The sequence below is a fragment of the Tursiops truncatus genome, chromosome 8, assembly GCF_011762595.2.
Source record: "Tursiops truncatus isolate mTurTru1 chromosome 8, mTurTru1.mat.Y, whole genome shotgun sequence".
In the NCBI taxonomy this organism is placed as follows: domain Eukaryota; kingdom Metazoa; phylum Chordata; class Mammalia; order Artiodactyla; family Delphinidae; genus Tursiops; species Tursiops truncatus.
Window position 1 is genome coordinate 2249060 of NC_047041.1, and position 12617 is coordinate 2261676.

A 12617-nucleotide genomic window follows, 5' to 3' on the forward strand; every position below is an offset into this window, starting at 1 on the left:
CAGTAAATATTTACAAAATGAATAAATAAATTCCCAGTGTTTCCAATCCTAATATAAACAAACAAAAACACTCTGGAGAGCCTGGTGACCTTTCTGGACTGCTTCCAATGACACTGTTTTCAGGATACCCCACACCTTCCTTGGTTTTGTTTAAATACTTTATGTCCTCCAGGACTTTAATTGTATTAGTTTATATGTGTGTGATCTATAATTTTAGATTTTTGAGTCACAGAAGGGTATAAGGTTAAGGCATTTATACCCAGTTTCATGATTTTAGGCACTTAACATATTAAAAATAGTATTACCACTGGGAATCCCTGGTCACCTTGTCTCTGCCCACCCTGGGATGTCCTCCAGGACATCCTGCATGCCTTGGTATACGTTTCCTACTTTTCTCTGGATAACATCCCTCCCCCAACTACACACATAAACACATGCACACAACACATACACACCCTTCCTGTGTATTAATGTGACTCCACACTCCAGCTGCTGTGAGCAAGGCACCATCCCCCAATTAGGAACAATGTGAGGATGCCGTGTATCTGGCAGCCTTCAAAGTCAATCTCTTGCACTCCTGAAGACCCTCTAAGCAGCTCTGACCCCGCCCCATCCTCTGCAGAGGCTCTCCTATATATTCTCCACCAGGACCCTATCCCTGCATATTAGCTCTAGCAGAGTTATTACTCCCTCTGAATCGTAAAATTTCCCCTTATGTAACTTAGGGTTCTTCTTGATGTTCTAGACTTGGCTGTATTTGTAACTCAGGAAATAACTGAGTCATTAAAGCTTCCCAGGAGAACAGCTTGGTGCAATTTAGCATACCTTAGGAATTGGTCTAAAATTCTTTCATTTTTTCTTCCCTCCTCTCCTTGCCTTTAAAACGTTCCTTTATTATTGGTCCTTGAATTCTCTAAAGCAAGATCGCCTTCTTCCCATTTTTTGAACTAGCATTATTAATATATTTTGATACATGTAAGGTTTTTAAATGAAAATCAGTTAACTCTCAATTTATTTAAAAAAGCAATCGACAAACAAAAGCAAAAAAACACAAAACTAATATTGTGTGTAAATTTAAAAATGAAATTCAAAGAAATGCATTTTGGGGTTTTACCATTCAACCCTTTTACGTTTTTCAGCATTTCTTAACTTGAAAACTTTTTGGAAGATCATTTTCTCAGGCAGGGGACAGGGGTGGGCAGAGACAAGGTGACCAGGGATTCCCAGTGGTAATACTATTTTTAATATGTTAAGTGCCTAAAATCATGAAACTAGGTATAAATGCCTTAACCTTATACCCTTCTGTGACTCAAAAATCTAAAATTATAGATCACACACATATAAACTAATACAATTAAAGTCTTGAGCGTCAGTGGGGCAGGTGATGCTTTATTCAAATCAGTTTCCGAGTTGCGTGTGGATATGGTGCTGACTCCTGTAAGGACCCCTCTGACTTCAGCATGTGCCCTTGATGCCTAAGGTCTCCTCCACTTGGGTTCACTGAAACTTTGGGGACCCCCATTGCTCTGGCATCACGCAGCTTTCCTTGGCAGGGACGCCTTGCTGACACTCTGAGTCTACCTCATACGTTTCTCATTAGCCTCAGACAATGAAAGAAGTACTCACTGATGCCCTTGTACTGACAGACACGAGGCCAAACACTGAAATCTAACTGTGGTCAGACCACATCCACAACATGCATACGTGATATTTGTACAGAGTATTATAAAAATGAAAACAGTGAATTAAAAACTACAGCAGAGGACCTGTGGACCTTGTGTGTGTGTGTTTGTGTGTATAAATGACTCATAGACCAAGGGATAAGGGGGGAGGGATAAATTGAGAGATGGGACTGACATATACACACTACTATATATAAAATAAATAACTAATAAGAACCTGCTGTATAGCACAAGGAACTCTACTCAGTGCTCTATAATGGCCTATATGGGAAAAGAATCTGAAAAAAAAAGAGTGGATATATATGCATGTATAACTGATTTACTTTGCTGTACACCTGAAGCTAACACAACATTGTAAATCAACTATACTCCAATAAAAAATTTTTTACAAAGACTCGTAGAGAGATACACACATACGTGTATCTCCAAGGACATCTACTTCACCTATTGTGGGTCCTTTTTTCCCATCTTTATTGAAATAGAATTTACATATAACACCGTGTAAGTTTAAGGTGTACAGCATGTTGATTTGATGCATTTATTTATTGCCAGATGATTACCTTTATAGAATAAGCTGTCACCTCCATCCCATCACGTAGCGTTTCTTTTTTGTGGTGAAAACATTTAAGATCTACTCTCGCAGCAAATTTCAAGGATATGATACAGTATCATTAGCTATAATCCTATGTGGGTTCTTTCTATGTCAGTTTGAAACACATTATCTTACATCTTTTTTTTTTAATTAATTAATTATGTATTTATTTTTGGCTGCGTTGGGTCCTCGTTGCTGCGTGTGGGCTTTCTCTAGTTGCGGCGAGCGGGGGCTGCTCTTCATTGTGTTGCGCGGGCTTCTCATTGCGGTGGCTTCTCTTGTTGCAGGGCACGGGCTCTAGGCATGCGGCCTTCAGTAGTTGTGGTTCACGGCCCCTAGAGCGTAGGCTCAGTAGTTGTGGCACACAGGCTTCATTGCTCCGCAGCATGTGGGATCTTCCCGGACCAGGGCTCGAACCTCTGTCCCCTGCTTTGGCAGGTGGATTCTTAACCACCAGGGAAGTCCCAACATCTTTTAATCATTATAAGTATATGCTGATCACCTCCTAGCTGCCAGGTGGACCATTGGGAAGTGCTGGTGATACAAAGTGAAGACCACTGAGACAGTTATTTACAGCCTAACGAATAAGTACATATATGATTAAATCCAGTGTTGTAAATTCTGTGAAGAAGACCGTCACATTACAAAGAGGTATAGACCAATGTGTCTGTATTAGTGATTAAATTCTATCTGCCACTGTGTACTATTCATGAAGGCAGAGGGGCATGCGATATAATTTAGGTATTATCCCAATACCAAGGCATTTTCTAGTTAACTTCAGTTTCTCAAAATGCCAATTGTCAGTTCTCTGAACACAGAATCTGTAAAGTTATCTGTAAAGGAGACACACCATTTGTTAGGCTGGTTTCCAAGACTTGTTCTCCAGCTCTCCAGATTATCTAAATGTTCCTGCAGCTATCTGTACGTGTAAGTGAGATTTATTTTTAATCTGTGTATGTGACATTTATTTTTAATGCAGACTTGATCTTCAGACACGTGTCATATTGCGTTCAGATTTCGGATGATAAAGACATGAGCATCTAGCAAGCAGGCACAGTGGGGCATTCTGGAGTACTCTGTCTCCATCAAGGATGCTCCCAATCCCCACGGCCCTCTCCGTTCCTTGCCCTGCTTTCAGTTTCACCAGTTACCATTTTCTGAAAACAACATTCCTATTTACTTAGGTGTTTTTATTGTAGCCTCAAAGGGCATGACCTTTGTCTGCCTCTTTCAGGCATCTCAGCTCCTACAGCGTCGCCTGGTACACATGAGACACTCATTAAATACTGTTGCGTGAATCGTGGCACTTTTTAGTTTTGTAGTTTCAGAGGCAAAATATAAAAATGAGAACAAAATAACGACCACAAACAAAACCAAGAAAGCCGGCCAAGTTCACTTTGTTATCTTGATTGAATTCCTGCGTGTCTTTTGTCTTGTTTCTTTGAGGCAGTGGTTCTCAAAGGGCAGTCCCCAGACCAGCATCTCTAACCTTACCTGGAAACTGGTTAGGAAGGCAAATCCTCAGCCCACCTCCAGCTCACTGAACGGAAGGTCTTGGGAGGTGGGCTGAGCGATCTGTGTTCTAAAAATCTCTCTAGGTGATTTTGATGCACAGCAAAGTTAGAAAACCACTGCTTTAAGGCATGGGTTTCCCCTAACTGTGAAACCAATCCGGGCACCTTAATCCCACGTTGCATATTCAGCGGAGCTGGACATGACGCTTTGCAAGCAGGACCCCTTTCCTCCACTGTCTTTCAGGTGTTCCTTTGCTCTTTCTGATTCTTATCTCCACACCTCTCCTCACACATAGCTAGAGGTGGTTTACGGATGTGAAAAAATCACTTCCAAATGTTCTTCCTGTTCCCCAAAGCTGTTTTATCACTTATGAGAAGATTAAATAAGTACCATAACTTTGAGGGAAACTCTGGCTGGCCTAATAACTTGGGTTCTCAAACCACAAGCACTTTTTATTATTATTATTATTAAGAAGAAGCCCTGAAGTACAGGGACCGCCCGTGCCAGGCTGCCCAGGTTTGAATCCCCTGCCTGATGGTTAACGCAAGTTTGTGGGCCCACCACACAGTGAGGCCAAACAAACTGAAACTTCGGAGTTTGGAGCAGAGAAACGTTTATGATCAGCTTGTGCACAATTCTCCGACTGTCTGATCACCATCAGGCAGCAGGGTGGTGTCACAGGGGTTAACATGATCAGTCCTTAGGCAACAGGAGGCCTGGGGCTATGTGCTCAAGGTCCCCGAGGAGTTAACATCTGCCATTTGTTGGAGGGGGGTAGGTTTACATCTGCAAAACAACTCAGGAAATGTGCATCAAACACTATTATCTAGGAACTTCAGAGCGGAGCAAAGCAGAGGATGGGGGAAGGCCCTCCTGGGAAGGCCCCATGGGGCCCTGCTCGGTTACAGTGGTGCCAGGCTTGGACGTTAGGAGTCCTGAACGTCTCTGTCTGTTCCTCATTGTACAATGTGGACAGTGATAGAGTGTCTCTCAAAGGGTAGCTGTGGGATCAAGTGATTTAATATACGGATGTTTCTTAAACTGTGCTGGGCACAGAACACTCACTGTGTAATTGTAGACGTTCCAGTAAAGGTGCCTTGAGTTCTATCGTATTTGGGCCAGTAGGCAGGGTTAGCTTGGAATGTAAGAATTTTAAATACCTGAAAGGGTTTTCAAGAAATTGGAAAGCTGTCATTAATATTTCTTAACTTTCCTCTTGGCTCCCCCTTATTTAACATTAAAAACCCTCCTTCGTGGGCTTCTGGTTAAAGAGAGTCCAAGACGTAGCCACAGCCAGCAGGGCAGGAGCGGGGTTTGGAACAATACTTAAGCATAATGTTAAGTCCTTTTCTGAGCTCTTCTTCCTGCTGTTCAGAGGACGGTGAAAGGGCCCTATCGTGATGGAGGAAAGCTGGAAGCACTGAAAGGACGCGTTCTTCTGGGGCACAGAAGCATTAAGAGGCAGATAACTGTCCTCAATCGACAGAATCCTTCTGCTAAGTGTCTTTGTCATCTGTTAGGTTCTAGGGCTGTGTAGACTCAGCGAAGCAGCTCTACCCCATTAGAGAGATGGACTTACTTCCCTCTATGTGTTTTCCATGCCCACTAATGAGGCCCAGGCTTGAGAGCAGGTGAATTGGACCTTAGTCATCCATCCGGGGTACGTCCACCGAGAGGTACACAAGGCTTTCCAAGGGCTGTGTGGCAGGGCACTGAGAGTGTGTGCTGACCAGAGGGTGGATTTGGACTGCCCTGCCTCAAAGTCAGCCCCTCCCAGACCCTGCGGCAATTTGAACCAGTGCGATTCACCCCCAACCTGCAGTTGTAGGTCTTAACACAAGGAAATGCATCTAAAGAAGTACATTTTCAAGATCTAAAATGTCCTCAAATGGATCTGCCTGAGAAAGACCTGTGTTTGAGTTGTAGTTCTGGTTGTCCTTTCTGACTGCTCCCACTTTAATTGTCCGGGAGAGAATGTTCCTTTACTTTCGTTGTGACCTCCACCGCTATTACCGATCTGTCATCAGACAGAGTATCAGTCTTGAGGGAGAGTCCCACCAAAGTAAAGCAGAGAAGTCCTCAAGGAAATGGCACAGTTTTTCGTCAGTAATGAATTCATGGCAAAACTCGTACCTTCTCTATCTTGGAATTAGAATCCAGAGAGATAGAGATGTTTTCTGACAGAGGGCAGGGCGATTTGGCATATCAAAATAAACAGTATTTCAATTTTCCCCACCTTTCTCAGCATTGGGTTAAACAAAGTGCCTCTAAGTGACAGAATAACACATCTTTAACAGTCATTTGATAAGGCCTAGTAAAATGTTAGCAATATACTGTCCAGATACTGAGAAATTGAATGAATTTAATACTGGGTTACAAAGCCCTTTGCAAGTCAGGTATTTTCCAATTCATTGCTTTAAAAGAAATTGAAGGAGGAATTAATTGAATTGTCAGCTGTGAGATCATTAAAATAATTTTTGAAGCTATATTACTATGCAGTTTTTGGCATATATCTTGGAAGAGGTTCAAAGAATTGAGTGACATTGCTATACAAGGTTTTCATTTCTATCTCCTTGCTTATGTGAACTTGTTTTTTTCAAAGCAAAATAGGAATAGAATTGATCCTGAGCTCTCATTCTAGTATAATGATATTTATCGATGGTATAATGAACAGAAAAGCCTCATCTATCCCATTGAGAGCTATATTTCCAGTAAAAGTTTACTTCTTATGTTTAATTATTACTTAACCACATGTATAATATATTTATGTTGTTTTATCAGTATTATCCTTGTAGTGATAACTCATTCTAAAAGAAAATACTATTCAGAGCTTTACAGTCACAGAACATGAAAGGAAATTTAAATTTCAGTCTCTATACTTTATATATATTGTTGCAAATAAATATGATAGCTGATCAATAAAAGATTTTCAAGCATAAAATATGCTTGAAGTATTATATCAGGATAAAATCCTGCAGAGGATATATAATAGATACACAAGTTCAAGTTTAGAAAAGGAACAATGCACATTTTATGACTGTTAAAAAAGAGCTTGTTCATGAATTTTGAAAGTAGACAACCATGAGTATCAAATTGCTCTGGTATTTAAATTCGTACAGAGATATATATATAAAGGGAAATTATGACATTTTATTTATTTATTTTTGTGGTACGCAGCCTCTCACTGCTGTGGCCTCTCCCGTTGCGGAGCACAGGCTCCAGACGCGCAGGCTCAGCGGCCATGGCTCACGGGCCCAGCCGCTCCGCGGCATGTGGGATCTTCCCAGACTGGGGCACGAACTCATGTCCCCTGCATTGGCAGGCGGACTCTCAACCACTGCGCCACCAGGGAAGCCCCATTATGACATTTTAATTTTAAAATGTGAATAATCTCCACAGACCAAAAATGCATCCTTTGCAACTATTACCTAAACTTTAAAAATATTATGTCAACTTAAAATGTGCAAAGGGTTACATAATTGACCAAAATAAAAGCAAGCATATTGTCTGCACTGTCACCTGGGTGTGTGTGGTTCCAGGATCTGGGGGACAACACCCTTCACTCTGTCTAGTTTACCATCTACTTCAGGCTGGCCAAACTGTACAGTAGGAATTTAACCTTTAGGAGTCATTCAAACAGGGATTCAATCTTCATGGAAATACAGCTGTTATTAAGAAAGTTGGCACGTTAATTCTTATCAGTGATTTGCAGCTGAGAGTGAATGAATGTGTTTATCATATTTTTTTTCCCTAAGAAATGCTTTTGAAAGTGGGGAGCAGAGAGGGCCCACAGTTGCTGTATAAGGAACAAAAATGCACAGAAAGTGAAGCTAGGGCCCTAAGGATGTGGAGGAGACAACATGACCTTAGTTTTTCTTTTTTTTTTTAGTTAATTTATTCCTTATTGAAGTGAAGTTGATTTACAATGTTGTTTTAGTTTCAGGCATACAGCAAAATGATTCAGTTATACATACATATATATATTTTTCAGATTCTTTTCCCTTATAGGTTACTACAAAATACTGAGTATAGTTCCCTGTGCTATACAGTAGGTCCTTGTTGTTTATATATTTTATATATAATAGCATGTATATGTTACACGCAAATTCCTCATTTATCCCCCCCCCTTTTCCCTTTGGTAACCATAAGTTTATTTTCTGTGAGTCTGTTTCTGTTTTGTAAATAAGTTCATTTGTATCATTTTTTTAGATTCCACATATAAGTGGTATCTTATATTTGCCTTTCTCTGTCTGGCTTACTTCACTTGGTATTGGTTTGGCCAAAAAGTTCATTCGGTTTTAAGTAAAAATAAAAGATATATTTTTCATTTTCACCAAGAATTTCATCGAACAATGTAAATTCACTGACCGAATGAACTTTTTGGCCAATCCAATATGATAATCTCTAGGTCCATCCATGTTGCTGCAAATGGCATTATATCATTCTTTTTTATGGCTGAGTAATATTCCATTGTATGTGCATACCACATCTTCTTTATCCATTCCTCTGTCAATGGACATTTAGGTTGCTTGCATGTCCTGGCTATTGTAAACAGTGCTGCAGTGAACATTGGGGTGCATGTATCTTTTCAAATTCGTGTTTTCTCTGGATATATGCTCAGGAGTGGGATTGCTAAGTCATATGGTAACTCTATTTTTAGTTTTCTAAGGAACCTGCATACTGTTCTCCATAGTGGCTGCACCAGTGTACACTCCCACCAACACTGTAGAAGGGTTCCCTTTTTTCCACACCCTCTCCAGCATTTATGATTTGTAGACTTTTTGATGACTTCAGTTTTTCTTTATGCCAAATAGGCATCCGTGAAGGTGGAAAGGAGTCATTGAATGATACCTGAATACAGGGACCATTAGATAAATGCAGCTGGGTCCCCAAAACTCACCTCACTGATCTTAGACGCATCTGCAAAATAATTACAGAATTAGATGTATAAGTACAGGTATGCAGGGATGCCTGTGGCCAAGTTAAAATAAAAGCTTTGTAAGAATATTAGAGTATGATTCTGTTTTAGGTAAAACCAAATCAACACAACCTTTCCGTATGTGAATATATGTCTGTAAGGAGTAAGGTGAGGAAGACATAACAGGCTGTCACTGAAATGGCGACATCCAGGCAGGGAGTTGGGTGGAGAGAAAGATTAGCTCGGCCTTTAGGCATCTTTGTGTTGTATTCGTTTACATGTTTATACATGTTTATTTTACTTCTGTGGTTGTAAAAAATAAAGAACATATAGAAGCGAAAAATCTCTTCCTTCCTGCACCCAGTGGTCACCCCACCCCTACCTCGAGGCTGCCCGCACCTGCTGAATGACAGGTGGACGTGTGCATAGCAGACCCCTCTGATTGGAAGCTAGTTTTACTGTTATCCCTCCTCCCCATCAGGGAGAGGGCCTCTCGAGACTGGGCGCTCACCCCTTTCAGTGGCAGCTGTCATTTTGGTGCTCCAGTATCCTTCTGTTCCCTGGACCATTCAGGCTATGTCAGGCTGTTCACTTTGCCAAGGGAAACACACGTGTCTCCCCATGGCTGGTGTCCTTAGTGCTCCCACCTCCTGAGCCCTGGTCCAGGTCGAGGTGGGAGCAGACCTGGTGAGGTGTGGCCATGTTTATTCCCTGTGTCCCTACCTGAAGGTGCTGACTTCACGTTCCCGGTCCTCAGGAGGCACTGCTCATACCCCCTCTGGTGGGACATCTCGGGGAAGCAGGTGTCATTTCACCTTTTCATTTGCCAAGATACTGAAACTCAGGTTCTGACTAGAGCACTGAGTACTGGGGTAGACACACCTGGGGCCCTTTAACCATGCCCTTCATTGAACAGCTCCGTTTTCTCAAGGATTTCCTTTTCTCAGTTTTCCACCCACACGTTCTAAGTTCCTGGGACACATTTGCAAATTTTCTTCCTGACCAGCAGGCACATTTATTTCTGCATTAAACCTGATAACCTGCAGGTCATACACACCGACAAGCAAATTCCATTTGCTCGTAGCCTCCATTCATAGCCTCTGACTGTTGGGAAGAGTAGGTTAGGGTATGTGGGGTAGTGGTCTGCTTGGCCACTTTCTCCTTCCCTCTCCTGAAATCTTAAGAGGTAGCCGTGACTGCCTCAAAGACTGCTGGCATTGTACCGTGACTTTCAAGACTCTGTTATCAGTTGCAGTTGGAGGGCTTTGGGCGGCTTAGGGGTACAGGAGATGACGAACACGAGGGAGGTCTGGAGGTAAATATGTCCCATTTTTGACCTAACAACAAGTTAAGCATTTGCTGTGTGGATTATTGGTGACCTACTTGAAATACTGATGCACTCTCTCTCCCCTCTGGCCCTGGGCCACTTCTCCCACAAGGTGGTAACTGTGCTCGAGAAATATAAACTAATTTTCATAGAAGCCTAAGGGAAAAAATAAGATGGAAAGCAAATATACAGCAAAGATATTCACATAACATGTTCCTAAATCAAATAGAAATGATTTTGTAGCATCGGTTCTTCAGGAGGATTCAGGCCACTGTTGCCCTCTATTTAGGAAGTTTTATCAATAATTCGTTCCCTTTAGCACTGGGCTATGTTATTTCATTTACCCTTTGAGTGACAGCAGCTGTGTTTATAACAGAATCTCTGAACACTTTCTCCCTCCCTCCCCTCCCCGACCCTCACTCACAGGTGTACCATAGATGACCGGGTCACCCGGGTGGCCTGGCTGAACCGCAGCACCATCCTCTACGCCGGGAATGACAAGTGGTCCATAGACCCTCGTGTGATCATCCTGGTTAACACGCCAACCCAGTACAGCATCATGATCCAGAACGTGGACGTGTACGACGAGGGCCCGTACACCTGCTCCGTGCAGACGGACAACCACCCCAAGACCTCCCGGGTGCACCTCATCGTGCAAGGTAGGCGGCCTGGCCAGCGGGCTCACGTTCCCCTCAGTGAGGCAGGGGAAGCATGATCTCAGCTTGTCCTTCTACTCCTGTAGAAAGACACAAAAGGCCGTTTCCTCTGTAGAATCCAGAGACTGAGTGTCTGTCCTGGATTCCTTCCACCTGCTGGGGTCTTGACTAAGTGCTGAGTATCTTTACGGAGTTTCTCCGTTTTCTCTCTGGTCCTTCTGCCATTAATGGGTTGTTCGGCATGTTTGAGCTTTCTGGAGTTGGGAAAAGATATATTAGAAATATATATTATGTTGTACGATGTTATATGATGTTATGTTATACTGTGTTATATTATATAGATATTAGTTACTTAGCACTCTGCAGTTGGGAAAAGATACATTAGGAAATGGATACGGTACTACTCTCCGCGCCTCTTGTTGTTCAGAGGCTTATTTCATGATAAAGCGTTAATAATATTGATGTGAAATCGTGTGACATGACTGTTCTTGCATAGCTGGTGGTTGTGTCTGTACCAGAAGGGGTTCTGTGTGCCGTTTGGCATTGCTGCTGAGTCCGTGTACACCCTTTTAGCCCCACAATGGAGTTGAAGTCAAGAGGTATATTAGTCAAAATGTTATCTCCAGGTCTATGTTGGAAATAAGTCTATATAATTAAAAGGGGGAATCACTAACATTCTCTCCCATTCTCCCTTAAAAGTCTGAATTACTATAACCCAGGCATAGTAGTTAAGAGTGTTTCATTTGAATTTTACTTTGTAGGAGAAAACTGGGGTTGAAGAAATGTCAGAATCTCAGATATCAGCTATTAAGTGTTAAGAATTAAAAACTCATGCAGAGAGCAGTCAAGAGACTTGAGGAACCGTCTTAAAACAAGGCAGCTCTGCAAATGACCTTATGTCGAACTGCCCCCATCACTATGTAAAGCAAGTCCTATCAGGTATCCACTCATGGTAGCAATGAGGTGCTGAGCAGACTAGCTCCCATCCCCCTATGACATATCCTTCCTCCACCAAAGGAGAGGTTTGAGTGGACCTTTCTCAGTGTCCCCTATGCTGATGTCTTGTGGCCATGCCTTGAGCTCAGAAAGCGTCCCTGTGTGTGACTTAGTGTCAGTAACTGCCTTTCATCAGATCCCACCTGCAGTTGATCCAATGGGTTTTATATTTTTTCAGTTTCTGAAATGTGTGTGGCATTGTCGCTTAGCTAATATGGATTCCCTCATCCCTGCCTTTCTAAAAAATATAACTTTGCTCATTTCAGATGGTTGCATGGGAAGTCTGAGTAGGGGTTAGAGTCTTTTCGTGCTTAGGTCACGTGTGCAAATCAAGGCGGCCGTTCTTTTCTTTTGTCTGGAACAGTTCTTTGCTAGCAGAGCATCAGGGGCTTTGGCTCTGCACAGCGTGGTGATGGCCTGAGCTGGGCCCGAGGTCTGTCTGCTACAGCCCTGGCTCCCGGCAGGCCCTGGTGCTGTCATAGTGCTGAAACATTGCCTCCGTTCAGCCTCTAAGCCCTTCTCTCACCCGCACGCTCCCAGACTCCCACATCTGCCTGCTCCGCTGTGTCTGTTCTCCATCCATGTCCCACTAGGGGTATGGCTTGGGAGCTACAAGACGGGCTGCCATCTGGAGATAAAGACAAGTGTCACAGCTGATGCTTCTCCTCAGAGGCTGGTGGAGGCCCTCGCTGAGATCAGTCGTCTGAGATGAGCGGGGATGTCTGCAGAAAACAAGGGAGCTCAAGCTCTCACCACCCGCCTGCCACCTGGGCTTGGCTCCAGAGGAGCAGAAATTCTCGGCATGGGAAGTGACGCCTCCGTGGCACCTCCGTGGCCTTGACAACAACGTTATCTTCAAATTCAGGAAATTCGTCACTGAAAGAAAAAAAGAACTGTCAGGCTCTGTACAGAAACAGACTCAAGCAGAACA

At 42.8% G+C, this 12617-nt stretch overlaps 1 protein-coding gene across 1 annotated transcript in view; it reads left to right on the forward strand.

Annotated features, from left to right (window-relative positions):
- OPCML (opioid binding protein/cell adhesion molecule like) overlaps positions 1–12617 on the forward strand; it is a 1077928-nt gene that overhangs the window by 845527 nt on the left and 219784 nt on the right. Inside the window, exon 3 of the mRNA XM_019942017.3 lies at positions 10461–10693. Coding sequence (XP_019797576.2) covers positions 10461–10693 — 233 coding nt within the window. The remainder of the gene's footprint in view (positions 1–10460; positions 10694–12617) is intronic.